This window comes from Triticum dicoccoides, chromosome 5B (assembly GCF_002162155.2).
Source record: "Triticum dicoccoides isolate Atlit2015 ecotype Zavitan chromosome 5B, WEW_v2.0, whole genome shotgun sequence".
In the NCBI taxonomy this organism is placed as follows: domain Eukaryota; kingdom Viridiplantae; phylum Streptophyta; class Magnoliopsida; order Poales; family Poaceae; genus Triticum; species Triticum dicoccoides.
Genome location: NC_041389.1, coordinates 559,156,367 through 559,173,115, shown reverse-complemented (window position 1 = coordinate 559,173,115; position 16,749 = coordinate 559,156,367). Strand labels below are relative to the sequence as shown.

The window sequence follows — 16,749 nt, the reverse complement described above, 5'->3', positions numbered from 1 at the left end:
CCGCCTGCCTGCTCCAGGACAAGACGAGAGGGAGCGTCGTCTGCCTCTCTCTCCGGCCAGACACGGTCGCCGGCGGCCGGGACCCAGCGGCCACGTCGTCGTCGTCCGCGAAATTCGAAATCCCGGCCTGCCGCGCCCCCGCGTCCATGACGGGCGGGCCCCGGCGAGCTGACCAGCCGTCGTCGCGGCAGCACCTGCCTCGGGGCCGCCGCCCTCCTCGCCGAAAAAGAGGGGCGCACGGGGAAGTAAAAGACGGGAAAAGGTTAAAAAAAAAAAGAGACAGCAGAGCACGCTGCCATTTTCACCGCTCGCTCGCTTGGCTCGGCTTGGTTACCGCAGGCGCAGGCCCAGTTCGAATTCAAATCGCGGCTAGTGGTGGGTGGTAGAAGGGGAGGAAGAAGGGCGGACCGGCTCGGAGGCTTCTCCCCAGGCACAGCCAGGCAGCTCCCGCGCCGGAGAGGGAGGTGGAGGCTCGGATAGCGCGCCACCGCCGCCGCTCCTGCTCCCGCTGTAAGTGCCTGCCGCTCCCCTACTGCCTCCACCCTCCCCTCGCCCGCGGCGCTGCTCTGCTCCCGCGTCGCCAGCCAGCTCGTCCTCCGTCCTCCGGCCCGGGGGGCGCGAGCCAAGCCAAGCCAAGCTCAGAGGGAAGCAAGCTCGCTCGCGCGGCGGGCGGGTTCGAATCGAATCCGGGCGACTCGCCTGCGCCGCGCTATAGCTACTGCCCGCGGTTCTGTTCCGAGCGAGGGAGAACCCTCTTCGAACGCCGCGTCATCTCGTCGGTTCGTGCCCCGATTCGCGGGCTGCCCGCCGCGGGCTCGGTCCAGATTTCTGCGGTGAGATTCGTTCGGTCCCTAGTGCTAGGGTGGGCGGGTTCTTCCAGGGGTTTAGCCGAGCCGTACGTTTGGGGATGTACCGCGCCACCGCAAGCTCAAGCTCGACATACGCATGCCGGCGATGGATGATGCGTTTGCGGTTTCTGTCCGCCTGGTTTCGATTCGGCCGCTTCCTGTTTCAGTTCCAGTTCCAGTCGATTTCTGAATCCCGGTGCACGATTGCCGGCAATTTGTTGGCACTTGTTCAAATTTTGAAAACTCTGGATCGATCTCACTCTGCTCGATTTCAAAACCGCTCTGCAGGGATCAAGCCATGGCTGGCGTCGGAGCTACCACCACCCCCAGCCCCCACCCCCAGGGGAAGACGAAGGCATCCGCCCCCTTCTGCACCCGCCACTGAGACCGACCCCCGCCAGTTCGTCGCCCCGCCGCCGAAATGAAGTCCAGCACGGCCGCCCCGTCCAAGGGCAAGGCGGCGTTCGAGCTCAAGCACAGGCTGGTGCAGGCCCTCAACAAGATCGCCGACCGGGACACCTACCAGATCGGCCTCGGCGAGCTGCACGGCACCGTCGACGCCCTGGCCCCGGACATGGTCGGCCCCTTCCTCTCCTGCGTCGTCGACACCGACGCGGACCAGAAGAGCGCGGTGCGCAAGGAGTGCGTCAAGGCGATCGGCGCGCTGGCGCGGTCGCACGGGGCCCTGCTGGCGCCGCACATGCCCAAGCTCGTCGCCAGCGTCGTCCGCCGCCTCAAGGACGCCGACTCCGTCGTCCGGGACGCCTGCGTCGACACCTGCGGCACCCTCTCGGCGTGCGCCAGGGACTTCGGGGACGGCGGCGCCGCGCTGGTCGCGCTGGTGCGGCCGCTGTTCGAGTCGCTCGGCGAGCAGAACAGGTATGTCCAGGCCGGGGCCGCGCTCTGCCTGGCCAAGGTGATCGATGAGAGCAGCTACTTCCCTGGCCCTGTTCTGCCGCAGATGCTTGTCCGTGTTGTTAAGATCCTCAAGAACCCGCATTTCATGGCCAAGCCCGCGGTGATCGAGCTGCTCAGAAGCATTGTTCAGGTCCCTCTCCTGCTCTCTTACCAATATTTGCATTGTAATTGTGAACCCCTTCATGCACTAGCAGCACTATTGCCTATATGTTCTCTATATTTTGGAATGATTACCTTGCTTTTTTAGCTGAGATGAGAGCTTTGCTTTTATCATCTTCAGTTTCTTATGTGTTCAGCCATTCTGGTCCATCATTTTTGTCAGAACATGGTCTAGGTAGTTGAATGATTTTGTAGTCATGGCATGCATCATTAATTGCTATAAAGTAGTGCTGTACTAGTAATTAGTACTAGTATCATGGGAAGGAAGCATGCTTCATTGTAATAGCAGAGTAGCTGTTATCTAATGGCTGCTCAGCAGTTTGTAATAACAGAGTCTATTATTTAATGGCTGCTCAGTAGTTTGTCACATAAAATACAACTAGCTTGCCCTGAAAATCCAGGTGTCGCTGTTGCTTGTTCACTGCGAGTATGCTTCACACTGCTAGTATGATTGGTGTCTTTCTGCTGGAAATTCAGAAATATTCTAGAAGCAGAGTGATTATCTATTTATCTTCATCTTCAAATTTATGTCGTAAGTTGTAACTTGAGGCTGCCCTTAGCCTTCTGTTGTTGTTCTTATTTTGCTGTGGTCCCAATTTTTGTAGGCTGAAGGTGCTTCTACAGATCAGGCTTTATCATCAGCACTAACAAGTATTATGGATTCCCTGAAGAGTAGTGACTGGACTACAAGGAAAGCAGCTTCTCTAGCTCTTTCAAGTATCGCTGTCAGCTCTGGATATTTGGTTGCCTCTTTCAGAACTTCCTGCCTTCGCTCCCTTGAACGTTGTAAATTTGACAAGGTAGGTACATACATTGTGAAATTGATGTGGACACATCTTTTGCATATGCAACACTTACGTTTGTGCTTTGTATGATAGGTAAAACCGGTGCGTGATGCAATTACCCATGCCATCCAGTTGTGGAAAGCTATCCCAGGTTCCGAGACTCCTGAACCTTCAGAAGCTGGATCATCCACAAAAGGTATATATTCCTTTAATAATAACTCACTGTTTGTCTAAGACTAGCCACAGTGGGAGTAACTTCAGCAGTAACTTCAAGTCCAACTCAGCAAATTTGTCTATGTGGCAATGAGTTAATGAAGAGAGAGGTGGTTCTAGTAACTTAGCTAGTTACTGTAACATCACACATATCAAGGCAAGATGAGTCTATAGCATAATAAATGAAGTATTGCATGTTACCACATATATGTTACTTCCCACTATAGAGGTAGTAACATAGAGTAGTAACATGCCCATGTTACTACTCTATGTTACTACCCATTGTGGCTAGTCTAATGTGCAGGAAAGCAGATGCAATACTTTGTCCTCAAGCATTAACTCAACTAATATAATTAGCTTTGTTTCTATTATGTGTACTGAAATCTTCTCTCTTCCCTGGCAGAAAACTTTTTTGGTGACCATAATGATGCCAGAAGTGTACATGATGGTGGATCAAGAGCGACTTCTTTTAGGAGAGTTGATCCTACACCTTCAGCATCTGTTCTCAGTGGCAGTTCTATCACTTCAGTAAAGAAGAGATCCCCATTGTCTGTCAACAAGATACCTCAAAACAATGCCTCAAATCAGCAGCATTTGAAGTCAAGTGACTGGCATGTGGAGATATCAGTCCCTAAACAGAATACAGTGCCAGATCTTGGGAAAAAGGGATATGGCAGCAACCGCATGTTGAAATATACAAAAGGAAGTCCTTATGGAATTGTAGATGAAGACATCAAGTCTGACTACGACCCTATGGATGATAAACAAGAATGCTCCTCTTTATCAGAAGTAGCCAGCAGGAGCTATGAGACGAAGCATGTCACCTCTGCTCTGGAAGTCACTGAAGATGTCACTGAGCTTTGCCCTAGGGCTCGAGAGACCAAGAGCATAGACTCCACTGTTACAGATGTCACTTCACATGGCACACATACTTGTTGCCTGAGTGCGACGAAAGAATTGGCCCTTATTAGGAAGCAACTACAAGAGATGGAAAGGAAGCAAGCAAATCTTTTTGATCTTTTGCAGGTGATTCTCATAACTTTTAGTTGTTGAAAGCAAGCAAATCTTTTTGATCTTGTTGAATTAACTCCTTTCTATACTTGCCCAATTTACACAATGTTTATCTATGTGATCTGATAGTAAAGCGCAGTAACGATTTAGTTCAAAAGTTAACATCATGTATATTATTTTAGTTACATGATGAATTGTTTCCTTTCAAGCACCTGCACAGGCCTATTGCCAGTTTAGACAAAACAAAGGGCAATTCACGTTGATAATAAAAATCATGAACAAGAATTCACGTTAATGGTTACTATTATCGTTCTCATCTATCATTTATAGAAAAATAATGCATATTCTTCACATGGAAAAATGCTGTGTCGTATACAAATACTTATGAACAAACCACGTATGTAAAGATGAACTGCAAAGAATTGCCTTCCCAAGCACCTTTTTTGTACTAACTACTGTGGAGCAACAGCGCACTTACTTTTCTTCACCTGTTTCTTGTAGGAGTTCATGTCGAATTCTGTGGAGAACATGTCAGTGCTGAACTCAAAAGTACACAATTTGGAGTATGCTGTAGACAAAACTGTGTATACAATCACTCAGAGTGAAAGCCGCTATCAACTTCCTGGCTCCAAGGGTTTTAAGAACCAGAGTGTCTCTTCTTCACCCAGGCTTTCTAATTCGACACCAAGATCATCCGTTGATGCCAACTTTAGGCCACCAACAATTCCTCATTTGAAACAAGAGAAGAAGTGGGCTCACGATCTACCATCTAAGGGCACGAGCACTTGCGTAAAAGAGGGTCATGAGTTTCTGAAGGCCCATGCTCGTAACAGAGTTATGAAGCCTGGGGCTGGGAGCTCAGAGGAAAGTTACATTCCAAGTTCAGTGAGGAGTCGCGCATCTGGGGTCAAGGGGGCCTTCCCGGTTCCATTTACGGGTCCATGTGATCAGCCTGACCTGCAAAATGCATTGTGTGCTTCTAATCAGGCTGGCGAGTTTCGCGGTGCTGACGGCATGGAGCCTGCATATGCTGAAGCCCTTAGCTATGGTGATTCTGATGATCTGATTGACCTGATGGACAGAACTGGGCCTGTTCTTGACAAGTTGTCGCGCGAAACGGCAAATGAACTTTTAAGGGTTATTGCTGGGCAGTTCCTTGACACAAAGTTATTTGACCTGGCCCTACCTTGGATTCAGCAGGTAAGCTAAGTACTAGTAGCAATCTGTTTATACCTGCAATCATCTCCATGTCTGAAGAACTACAGTTGTGCATTTGCTGATTTGTGTGTGTCCGCCCAGGTGGTGGATCTAAGCACGGTTTACAAGCCGAGCCAAGTCTTTGTATCCGCGAGAGCACAGAGGGAGTTCCTTTCTGCACTGGAGGAAGCAGCAACCAGCGGATCCACAGAACCAGCCGTCAGAATCGCCATCGTGCAGCTTGCATTTAAACTGACCAAGGCCTGTGAGGCCGCCCCATGCAGGTAATCCACATCATCCATGGACAGTGACTAGTAATCCACTCCACCAGTTTGTGCCACCCAACTTTGGTTTCCTGTCTTACTGATGGATGCACCCATTCTGCTGTTGCAGGAAAATCTCAACCAGAGTATCCAGGGGAAGCGAATCCGTCGTCATGGCCACCGCGATGTGAAGTACTTCTCCCTTGTGATGTGACCCTAGACCCTAGTGTGTGTTGAGGCATCAAGCAATGCCCTTGCAGTGGTGTTCTAGTGAGATTGTTTTCTTTTCTTGTCGCGACGATGTATACTAGGGCTCGATTACCGTATGCAAGTCAGTAGTAGTGGTTTGCTAGCTAATCATATGTGTACTAGGTCTCAGAAGAGGTGCTGGTTGTTTGAGCCTTTTTCCTTTTCTTTTCTCGAACACTCGTCGTGGTGCGTGTCATTGTGTATTAGAAGAAGGATGCCGAGACGGCGCTTGCCTTGTGTGGTGTTTGCTCTCTCGCGAGAGGCGATCAACGAGCTTGTGAGTTTTATGATGTGATCAGAATGTCAGTGCTGATGATCTTTGATGTTAGTACCTACTTATGCTTTCTTTTCAGTGAAGTATCAGACTTGCTTACATGTGCTCTCTTTACATGGGTAAACACACGGGGAGAGAAGGACTCAGTGCAGTTACATGTTCACCACATTTTCAAACATGACTCATTTCACCACAGTAGAAAAATGTAGCACCCACACTCACATACACTCACTTTTTACATTGTCTAGCTTAACCAGTGTTGCTTACCCTCACACGCTGTTCTAGTAAGTATGTTCAGATGGACGGGCATCACCAATCCGAGACGTCGCTGCGCATCGACGCGCTGTAGAGGAAGCCGCCCCTCCTGCTGCTGGCGCTGCGCTGGACGCAGCCGGTGAGCTCCTGCGACACCTCCGACATGCGCGGCCGGAGCTGCGGGTCAGACTGCAGGCATTTTGCAGCCACCAACAAAGAGCAGTTTTCAGATTTATTTTTTTACATGTGAGAACTGATCAGTTTCTCTAAGGATTTCAGTGAGAGGGCTGAACCTGAACGCAGCGGGCGATCACGTCGGCGAAGCGGGACAGCGCCTTGGGCGGGTACAGGCCGCGCAGGGCCGGGTCTGCCACCGATCCCAGGGCGTCGCTGTCGTGGAGCTGCGGCGTCACAAACTTGACCAAGGACTGCTCATTTGTCGGCTTTGAGCTGGGGATCAGACAACAGCTCACATATTACCATTTCAGTTCACAGGAATTTTGCAGGAAACAACTGCTTGCTTTACCTATCGTAGGACTTCCGGCCGGTTAATAGCTCGAGCATGACCACACCATAGCTGTACACGTCGCTCTTCATCGTGTAACCCGATGGCCTTGTGCACTCCGGGGGACTGTACCCTGGCCCCAAGCTCTCGTTTGGATCCTGCACAGAATTTCCATGTCGGAAGATTTTGCCCTCATTCTACGAGCAAGCAAAAATCGTTGTCTCATGGCGCAAACAAGCAAACCTCGTAGAAGAATGCGAGGCCGCAGTCGGAGAGGTGAGGGTTGAGGTCGGCGTCGAGCAAGACATTGGATGACTTTATGTTCTTGTGGATGATCGGAGGCGAGCAGATCTCATGCAGGTACCTAAACAGAAACAAAACCTTTAGCATCTTAATTATCTTATGAACTGAGTATGCTTCAGTGTTGCTTGTCAACTTACTCCAGAGCCTGAGCTGTACCGAGAGCGATCCGAACGCGGGTATCCCAGGTGAGAGGCTTGCTGTAATCGTCTGACAAATGGAGGAACTGATAGAGGGACCCGTTCATATGGTGCTCATACACCATGATGTAGTGCCCGGGCTCCGCGCAGTAGCCCACAATCTCACAGATGCTCGGTTGGCGCAGCCTGGAAATGCAGGTAACCAGCTCCACAAAGTCGCTTCTCTCCGAGAAGCTCAGAGGATCAAACTTCTTGATAGCCAGCACCTGAAAAATCATCATGGTAAACAATAAGCTTCGATTATGGGACATGGTCATCATGTCCAGGCCTCTTGACTCTCTCCAACCATTTTTCTTCAGGCCGCTTGACAGAAATAAACTGCCAAAAACATTCAGTTCAACAGCATTTGGCTGCAACATGTTTTATATGCATATCTGACACCATTTTGTAGATGAAACTTAAGTTCTAGGCAACGTTGACTTCTCGAGATGATACTGTGGGATAGTTTATTTTTTCTCTGAATTTGGAGGGAAATCATGAGGACGTACCTGTCCGTTGGCATATTTCGCCTTGTAAACCCGACCGACCATTCCCTGGCCTATTATCCTGCTACTGTGCCAGTTGCCAGTGGCCGCTTGTAGCTCCGACGATGAGTAGGTCACCAGGCTGATCGGTTCCAAGATCCGCCTAGAATTGTTTAGCATTATCTGATACTTGTTGTCGTTCATCGTCTTGTAAGGCACAGAAGGCAGCGTTACACTGTCAATCGACGTCGATTTCTCCAGCGGCTTTATGCTGACTATTGAAGAATGGCCTGCAAAAGGGAAGACAAGAACCCTTATTGCCCAAAGCCAAAATGTACAAGTACCTGCAAACACTACTGGTGGTTGCATCCATCAGTAAACGTGCTCTTGTCGAAAGGAACATAAATTGTCGGTTCTCACCTGACTCGTCCATGTAGTAATGAGACGAGACGGGAGAGGATCGCTTCATCTGCAACACTGACAAGAGAATAACGGCTGCAAGGAGCACAGCTATGACCATTGCTCCGATAAAGAAACCGTTGACCCCGACGTCACTCTCTTCGCTCGATGAGGCTCCCGCTGAAGACCCCTTCTCCATGCCAGGAGGAGCCGACCCCGATGACCACTGGTTCCCACCAGTCCTTGAGAATGTAGTTAGCACTGTCAGAACTCATGAAATTGTAGTGCAATAGGAGCAATGTTGGGTGCAGGTACCACTCACTTGAGGCTGTCGATTTTTTTCAGTTTACTTGGAATCCACCCGGTGAACTTGTTGTTCTGCAGATTCCTTGAGCACAAAGGGAGGAAAACCGTTCTAGCTTAGTTCTGAATCATCACACTTATGCAAATATATGGATTTGAATCAGTGCCTTTTCAAGTAAAGTAAGCAAAATTAAGAATTATTTTTAGAGTGAATTCCATTTTTTACCTTGTAGTTGTACATTTGTGACACATATTACCCTATTTAGCGGAACTTTTATCGAAATGTCAGATTTTGGAGACTTTTAACACGGTTTTACCCCAGTTTTACATTTTGTTTGTTTATGATCGATAGGATCGGCATGTTGCGTCATTGATTCGTAAAAAAAACTGTAAGGATCGGAGGGCATCATTGGCGATCTTGTCCAAGCTTCTCTTGCCTATCTGTTCCACTCCTTGTGGCCGTCCATATGTTTTTGGATACAGGGCGTCACCTCACACCTTACCTGATGGACACGCATCAAAAAACAAGGGTCCAAAGATTTCAAAAGGGGCATTCTAGACGAATTTTCACTCGAAGGGGTAATTAGTGTCACAAATGTATAAATATTGGGTAAAAAGTGGAATTCACTCTTATTTTTACATGCATTTGTATTAACAACACTGCTTCTTTTGCATTTCCATGTTGAAGTAATTAACCAGAAGCATGCACTTTTAACCATGGCGATAAAATTGGTTTGCGATGGCAGTGTTTACTCGGGGTATACTTACAGATCCTCCAGAGAAGAAAGTTTGGCCAGAACGTCGACATCGCCAGTGAACTGGTTGCTCTCCAAGTTCCTGGATATATATTTTTTGAGAAGATTGACAGTCATTTGTTGATCCAAAGGAGAAATAGCCAGTGAAGTTCCTAAGAATCCGGTTGCCTTACAGTGTCTTGAGGCCTGTGAGGTGCTGGAAACTCTGGGGCAGGTTCCCGGACAAGCGGTTGTCAGAGAGATCCCTGATGACACAAATAGAATTGCTTACTATCAGAAGAAAATTAATAAGCTCCGAGCAAATCAAGCATATGCATTTGACCGGAAAAAGAAGTCAAGCATCACAACCTCATCTCTGTTGCCGTGACATTATATACAAACTAGTAGTAAAAACTGTGGTAAATTTGTGAAGAGATGCTAGCTACAATGGACTGTGAATCTGATTTTGCTTAACTTACATTTTCGAGAGCTTTGGAAGTTGCGAGAACATGTCGGTCAACTGCCCGTTTAAGTGATTGCTTCCGACGTTTCTGCGGTCCGTTGAAAAGGCGGTTTGGTGACCGATTCAATCAAGAAAAACAATCATCATGAAAAGAAAAAAAAAGACAGCAGCATGAAATAGATTCTTACAGTGTCTCCAGATCAGACATCTGAGATACCGACCAAGGAATCCCGCCGGTAAACGCATTCCCTTGCAGATTTCTGCATCACAACATATGATAAAACGCACTGGTCTAACTAATGGGATTACCCGTGCCAACAGCAACCATGGAAGGCAAAAAAAAAAAAAAACCCCAGGAGAATGAACTCACAGCTGAACCAGGTTGGGCGGGAGCGCGTAGGGGATCTCGCCGCTGAGCTTGTTGTCGCTCACATCGCTGTGCTACGCAAAAGAAGGGAAAGCTGAACTAAGTTGCGCAACCAAGGGCGGCGGCGGTCGATGGACCGGAGAGAAGGTTCGGGTTCACAGTTGGGCATGACTCACAATTTGGTTACCGATTTGAGGCTGGACAGCTGGAAGCCGAGGTTGCCGGTGAGGTCGAGCCCCGAGAGGTCACTGCTCCATGCAGAACGGTCAAGCCAGAAAACAAAGCTGTTAAACGTTCTGTGTGAGGAAGAAGGGGATGGATGACAAAAAAGAAGCTTGGGGTTTCACAATGGTCTTCTGCAGGAAATTTGCTGATTCGACTCCCTTTGTTTGGCGATTATTACATTTTGGTGACGGAGTTGTCGCTGCAGTCGACCCCTCGCCAGCCGTCGTCGTCGTCGCAGGGGTCGCCGCCGTCCGCCTTCCAGTTGTCCAGCTTGGACGGCTTGTGCATGCTGGTGAAGAGCACGTTCAGCGCCTCCACTGGCGAAACAGGGCGGGAAAACGTCACAAAATGTTCTTCGGAAGGCAGGAAAGGGGAGGGGAAATTCCCCGGTCTCTCTCTCGCTCACCGTCGGCCCGGTCGGTCTTGGCTGCCGCGACGGCGACCACCGCGGACAGGAGGAGGAGGAAGGCGGCGACCGGCCGCCGTGGACGGGCCATGGCGGGTGGACGTACGGGGACCAAGCGAGGGAGGGAGGCGTGTCAGGGGGCATGCAGGAGGAGGTCACCTCTCCTCCTCTCGCGTGTGGGCATGTGGATGGGGGTTTCTAAAATTGGGAGGGAGGCGGGAGGAGGGTGGGGAAGATGGCGCCGGCCGGGCGGCGAGAGTGGCGGGAAGCCCCCCGTTTTGAAGGTCCCATCTCCCATGGGGCATCTCACATGCCTAGGTCCAATGGACAGAGAAGCTAATACAGAACAGGATTAACAAGCTCCGTCGTAGTCTAGGTGGTTAGGATACTCGGCTCTCACCCGAGAGACCCGGGTTCAAGTCCCGGCGACGGAAACCTTTTTTATTTTTTTTACTACTGTAGAAATGCAACTTTTTCTAATTACATTTTTACAAGAAATATCTTTCAATCCTGTAAATAAGCTTTTTTCAAGAAATATCTTTCAATCCTGTCAATAAGCTTTTTTCAAGAAATATCTTTCTTAATCCTGTCAATAAGCTTTTTAAAACTTATTTTCTCTTACATGTTTAATCATGTGTATAAGCATGTTCTTTTTTTTTTGCAAGCAGGGAGAGATACATCAAATGGTAGGAGTCAGAGAGCATATTTGGTGAGAGCTCCATCGGTGGTCGTTGATGGTGGAGTCGGAGTCGCCCTGGCGGAGGTGTGATGACGATGACACCAGATTGCTACCTCGACGCTTTTCTCCTCGACGGCGTGTGTGCGTTCTTGTGTGGGTTGCCAGGTCGCCCGGGATGTCCTATGTGGGCATGTTGTAACGGTTTTCGCCCGGTTTTCCGTTAAATTAACCGGACAATTCTCTTCTTCTTTATTAATGAGATGAGGCAAAACTTTTGCCTCCGTTTCAAAAAAAAAACTGAGAGCAAAAATAATGATAATGGAGGAATACAGTGATCGACGGACAAAATGCAGAGACTAAATTCTCTGCTAGATGAAGCAGGTGGCATATTTGGATAAAAAACAAATGCAGACCGCGTGCAAAAACGGACATTTCAGATTTTATCAGCGTTGTATTTTCCCCTCGAAAAAGTCACAAAATCATTGTACATATCGTCTGCTGAACCCAGTGTAATTCAACAACAACATCCAGAACTCGGAATCAAACTTTACTCCTTCCCTTTCTATTCTCTCTATATATGTATGCTCTTGCAGAGGGAAACAATGGCCTAAAAAGAGGAAAGAAACTGAACAGCTTCCATCCCTGGCGCCAGCTCTGCAGGATCCCTGTGTATCTGGGGAGTCTAATGCCGACAGCGGCAATAGCAGCTGTAGCAATGTCATTGTCAGGTGCCGCGCTTACGCCGCGATGTGGTCGCTCAGCTTCCGCCCGCTCGTCTCCAGGGGGAAGTAGGACACGGCCACGGCCGACACGAGCATCACCGTGATGAACACCGCGATGGCCGCGGTCTGGTGGCACGCGTGCACCAGCCCGACGGCCACGAGCGGGCACAGGACCCCCCCGAAGCGGGCGATGGAACTCGCGAACCCCACGCCCGTCGCCCTCACGGCTGTCGGGTATATCTGCAGGGGGCGACGGTGTAAGACGTTTGACCAAAGAGGTTTAACAGAGTTAGAGGGCACTACTACCATGGCATGAACAAACCTCGGGGGCGTAGATGTGCAGCACGATGAAGCTGGCAGAGATGCAGATGCGCGCTCCAAACAGGAAGATGGTCGTCAGGGATTCCGTCTGAGTGAACATGAGAGGAGCTATACACAGGCAACTGGCGTAGAGCATCGAGGACATCGAGAGTTTGCGTCCGAACTTGTCCACGATGGCGGCCGACAGAATAAGGCCGGGAACCTCTGCGTTGATCAACATGATATGAATGAGAAGGATACTCTGGGAAGGATAGGTTAAAGGAAAAATGATTGGCCATAGGAGAAAGCATATATACCTCCAAAGCTAGTGATGAATACATTTCTGTAGAGATTAACATCAGTTGAGTGGGTTGTTTCAGCTGTTACTGCTCCTTCTGAGCCACAGATCCTATTTCCATGACTCAGCTCCGAGGTTAGCAGAACAAGACCGTAGTACAAGAAGGCGAGACCGAGAAAGACAGTCCAAAGAAGAAGAGTCGATCTAATTAGATTTGGGGACAAAAGCCTTAAGATGGCATTCAGGCCCCCAATCCCAGGTTTGCTGGCGTGATCGACAGGGTTGGTTTTCCTAGCTGAAACCAACTGCGCAGATTCTGCGGAATCTGCCATCTCGTGGAGCTCCACTCGATGGCCAGCACTAAGCCGTCCAGAAGGGAGAGCTACACGGTTTACTCGTGCCATTGTTTCCATAACATGCACTGCATCAGTTATTCTGCCCTTCATGCATAGGTATCTTGGTGACTCGAGTGTCAATGGGTAGAAGAGTAGTAGGACAAATGATGGCAATGATGAGAGCGCTAGCAGCCACCTCCAGCCAAAAGCTGGCATCACAGCCTGCAAATTAAGCGGGTTAGTGCCTGCAAATTGCCGTGTCTGTTTTTTAAATAGTACAGTTACAGATTAGAGTGAATGTTTGTGTGGTTTGATCTATTGTGCCAACAAGAATTTCACTAGATCACCCAGACAATGGTATTACTTTCGCAAAAATGTAGGAACTTACCCAAGCAAGCGAAGCTTCCAGTATTGTGCCAATGGTCCAAAATGCTGAGAAGATAACCATCCAAGTTCCTCGGTTAGGAGCAGGGACAAACTCTAGAAACCAAGAAGATAGAACTGGTCCACCACCCAGTCCAACACCAACAAAAAATCTTAGTACAATCAAAGATGAATAGTTTGGCGCGAAGGCACTGAGAAGACCAGCCCCACCGGTTACAAGGGCTGTGAAGTTGAACCCAACCCTGGAGAAGTACGAAGTAGCAACAATGAGGAAGAAAATACTTGCAGCATGTAAAACATGAACTACAGACAAAAATAGATATCCTAAAAATGTATTTATTTGCCTCTCCCAGAAGACATCTTAATTAGTTAAACTTAACTAGTCTGGTATGCAGATTCAACGAAACTAGTCTGGTATGGAGATTCCCAACCTACATCCCATATGTAGCAACCTATAGGCTCTCAACTTGAGAGTTATCGCGCCGGCAAGCTCTACCATAGACAGGGATTATATTAGCCTGCCTCTCCTGGAAGACATCCTAATTAGTCAAACTCAACTAAACTAGACTAAAGTTATCAAGTGAAAGATTATATTATTTATGCCCATAGTATTAATGAAGCATCATTCCAAAACATTACTTGTCTCAACTGTGTATGCCTAGCTAAATTCCAAATTTCCAATAAATAAACAATGGAAAAGCAGGAACGGACCTACCTTCTCCCGTAGTTGTCTGAAACTAAGCCCCAACAGTATGCTCCTACGAGCATCCCTAAAAATACAACACTTGTGATGAAACTCTCTTCCTGTGCAGAAAGCCCCCATTCAGCGTGAACCGACTGCCCAACAAACGACAGAAGCATCATTTCCATCGCCTCTGAGATCTTGGCCATCCCGGAATAGGCAAGCACGAAAGCTTGGAACTTTCCGAACCCCATGGACACAAGCGCCTCATCGACAGTATAAGTTGACACACCGTCCTCCATCTGAAAAATAAGCAAACAGCCACGATACATGGATTAACCGGTTTCATGTTTGTTATCATGCTGCATTGGCAAAGAAGTCTTTTTCTTTTCCAGTAAGACGGCATCAGAAGTAAATGGGATTCATGCTGTCTGGGATCCTCCATCAGAAGTAAAAGATAAGCTTAAGGACCATATTTCTCTGATCTGACAATCCAAAAGACAGCAAATTCCAGACAGTGCCAACCAACACTCTACTGTCTGGGATTCGTGCTATCACAATGTAGACAGCCCCCCCTGCTCAACACAGATAGAGACCTAAGTTGTAGTACCAGAGGAAAACAATGGATGACAGACTAACCCAACGATTTTCAGTTAGCCTCCCAAACAGTCAACAGCTAACAGAAAGATAACCAGACCACCGGATCAGATTTATAAATCTAGGCAACCTAGGCCTCACGTCTGGGCCACGGATCCTCGGCTTAACAGGTCGCGCATTCACGCCGGACTGATCGCTGGGGCCGGCAGCGCGTCGCCGGACGGGAACCGGCTCAAATCGAGCGTGTTGCGAGGACGGAGCGCGGCGGCTGGGGCGGAGAGAGTGGGATACGGGGAGGGGTGGAGGGAGCTCGGCGGGGAGGAGTACCTCGTCGGGGTAGGTAGGAGGAGGGCCGGCGCCGGCGCGGCCAGGAAGTCGCCGGGAACGGACGCGACGGCCGGGTCGGGTGTTGGCGGCTCGTTATTTTCCCCTCTCTTTTTTCTGAGACGACGAAAATGGAAAGAAAACGTCCGTTTTACGCCTAAGTAGCGGTTATCATGAGTGTGCTTTACGCCTAAGGATGGTCTGAAAGGGATGAATAGTACTCCTATCATAGTATTTCTTTTTGCACAACCATCGTTTTAACGTATTTCATCATGAAAATTTACACACTTGTGCATTATGCCTTTATCTATATTTGTATTTCTTTTCATATTTTTTTGAATTGTAAGGACGAGAATTTTCGCGAATTTTGAATTTTGCATTTGGAGGCCTCCAAAAAATGTCAATGTATTTCATACAATAAAACTCTACGTGTCTACCCTTTTTTTTTGAAAAATTCTGATCTAGTATTAATTAAACATCATGACATTACAAAGAACAGGAGGAGTAAAAGACCACCTAGCGACGACTACAAGCACTGGAACGAACCAAAGGCGCGTCACCATCATCACCTTCCCTATCTAGATTATGGAAAACCTTGTTGTAGCAGACAATTGGGAGCCATCATGCTAAGGCCCCAAAGGGCCAGCGCATCAGAACAACAACCGTCATCGATGAAGAGAAGCATAGATCGGAAGGATTTAACCTGCAGACAATCGGGAAGTCATCGTGCTAAGACCCCAAAGGGTCAGCGCATCAGAACAACAACCATCATCGATGAAGAGAAGCGTAGATCGGAAGGATTTAACCTGTAGACACATGAACGCAAGCGAACAAGGACCGGATCAACGCAGATCCACCTAAGACAAACATCGATCAAATCCCGTGAGATCCGTCAGAGACACACCTTCACACGCCCTCCAACGACACAAGATGCGCCTCCGGGACTCGTCGCCGCCTCTCCTTCTTGAGCAGCACACAAAACCTAAAAATACTAAAATAACACCTAAAATGAAGCATGAGCCCTCCTGTCGCATGGGCCGAGATCCACTACGCTTCCATGGCCGTAAGGCCATAAGGGACGAGGTAGATGGCGGCGACACTGATGGGAGGCAGGGAAACTCTAAATGCCTTGGAGCCTTTTTTTTCGGGAAGAAAGAAAATACACCTATGTATGTCTCTACTCTTGTTTGAGTCATATAATGGTTCCCCACCTTCAACCCCTTCTTCGTGGAACATTAAGGACAATAAATTTGAACCTAAACTGAGCCTTCTCACGCGCTAAGCATTTCTAGCCATCTATTTTTGTGATCTTTGCATTCTGGCCGTCTAATCTGCTGTTCGCTCATGCCTGGTCCACACAATTGCAGAATCGTGGGCTAGCTGTCCTGTAGGCAGCTACTCCCGAGGCCGAAACGGATACCGTAAGTTAACTGAGCCTTCTCCCTCTACCGCACAACCCATCCTATGAATCATGTTAAGCGATGACGCCTCTACGAAGAAACAAAGGCACGCCTTCTCTCTTTCCTGACCTCTGCTCTCTCATGAGGCGGCGAACCCTAGCTGCGCCCGTCGTCGCCAGATCCTATTGCTCTTCCGCACCCCGTACGCTGGTGAGTTCCCGCCTCCCACCTCGTCGGGCTCGCACGATGGTGCAGGTGCCAACCCTCTCATGCTCCACTAATTCGATTGCCATCATCCCAGGCTCCCAGCAGATTACCTACGCCACCACGATATTGGTGCCTCCAGCCACCCACAACACCGCTGCCTCCTCATGTCGCTTCTTCGTGCTTGACGAAGCCAGATCCTATTGCTCTTTCGCACCCCGTACGCTGGTGAGTTCCCGCCTCCCACCTGGTCGGGCTCGCGCGATGGTGCAGGTGCCAACCCTCT

At 48.9% G+C, this 16,749-nt stretch overlaps 3 protein-coding genes and 1 non-coding gene across 4 annotated transcripts; 2 read left to right on the top strand and 2 right to left on the bottom strand.

The window, feature by feature from the left end:
- The first annotated feature begins 293 nt into the window (after positions 1-293).
- Positions 294-5,933, top strand: LOC119311604 (TORTIFOLIA1-like protein 2). The gene is made up of 8 exons (XM_037587262.1): positions 294-510; positions 1,137-1,896; positions 2,531-2,725; positions 2,804-2,906; positions 3,327-3,949; positions 4,436-5,134; positions 5,234-5,415; positions 5,525-5,933. Exons 2-8 carry the CDS (start codon positions 1,270-1,272, stop codon positions 5,583-5,585), a joined length of 2,490 nt encoding a protein of 829 aa, XP_037443159.1. The 5' UTR covers positions 294-510; positions 1,137-1,269; the 3' UTR covers positions 5,586-5,933.
- A 57-nt stretch (positions 5,934-5,990) lies between these two features.
- On the bottom strand, positions 5,991-9,961 carry LOC119311605 (protein STRUBBELIG-RECEPTOR FAMILY 5-like). The gene is made up of 13 exons (XM_037587263.1): positions 9,911-9,961; positions 9,729-9,800; positions 9,557-9,628; positions 9,272-9,343; positions 9,112-9,180; positions 8,363-8,428; positions 8,062-8,282; positions 7,666-7,931; positions 7,118-7,383; positions 6,921-7,041; positions 6,699-6,835; positions 6,466-6,622; positions 5,991-6,361 (listed from the first exon to the last, which is right to left on the bottom strand). Exons 2-13 carry the CDS (start codon positions 9,746-9,748, stop codon positions 6,227-6,229), a joined length of 1,602 nt encoding a protein of 533 aa, XP_037443160.1. The 5' UTR covers positions 9,749-9,800; positions 9,911-9,961; the 3' UTR covers positions 5,991-6,226.
- A 938-nt stretch (positions 9,962-10,899) lies between these two features.
- Positions 10,900-10,972, top strand: TRNAE-CUC. Its single transcript has one exon. It is a non-coding gene; the product is annotated as a tRNA-Glu (tRNA).
- Positions 10,973-11,634: 662 nt separating this feature from the next.
- On the bottom strand, positions 11,635-15,001 carry LOC119311603 (organic cation/carnitine transporter 7-like). The gene is made up of 6 exons (XM_037587261.1): positions 14,863-15,001; positions 13,972-14,240; positions 13,261-13,498; positions 12,557-13,094; positions 12,262-12,464; positions 11,635-12,179 (listed from the first exon to the last, which is right to left on the bottom strand). Exons 2-6 carry the CDS (start codon positions 14,238-14,240, stop codon positions 11,955-11,957), a joined length of 1,473 nt encoding a protein of 490 aa, XP_037443158.1. The 5' UTR covers positions 14,863-15,001; the 3' UTR covers positions 11,635-11,954.
- Positions 15,002-16,749: the final 1,748 nt, after the last annotated feature.

Bases quoted from the DNA above. Each gene is read 5' to 3' on its own strand.
- LOC119311604 (XM_037587262.1), top strand. From the start codon at position 1,270: ATGAAGTCCAGCACGGCCGCCCCGTCCAAGGGCAAGGCGGCGTTCGAG. The intron at 2,726-2,803 runs GTAGGTACATAC...TTTGTATGATAG, and splicing joins AACGTTGTAAATTTGACAAG to GTAAAACCGGTGCGTGATGC. The intron at 2,907-3,326 runs GTATATATTCCT...CTTCCCTGGCAG, and splicing joins AGCTGGATCATCCACAAAAG to AAAACTTTTTTGGTGACCAT.
- LOC119311605 (XM_037587263.1), bottom strand. From the start codon at position 9,748: ATGTCTGATCTGGAGACACT. The intron at 9,629-9,728 runs GTAAGAATCTAT...AACGGACCGCAG, and splicing joins ATGTCTGATCTGGAGACACT to AAACGTCGGAAGCAATCACT. The intron at 6,362-6,465 runs GTTCAGCCCTCT...AAATGCCTGCAG, and splicing joins TGATCGCCCGCTGCGTTCAG to TCTGACCCGCAGCTCCGGCC.
- LOC119311603 (XM_037587261.1), bottom strand. From the start codon at position 14,240: ATGGAGGACGGTGTGTCAACTTATACTGTCGATGAGGCGCTTGTGTCC. The intron at 13,499-13,971 runs GTAGGTCCGTTC...GTACTTCTCCAG, and splicing joins TCAGACAACTACGGGAGAAG to GGTTGGGTTCAACTTCACAG. The intron at 12,180-12,261 runs GTTTGTTCATGC...CGCCCCCTGCAG, and splicing joins TGCACATCTACGCCCCCGAG to ATATACCCGACAGCCGTGAG.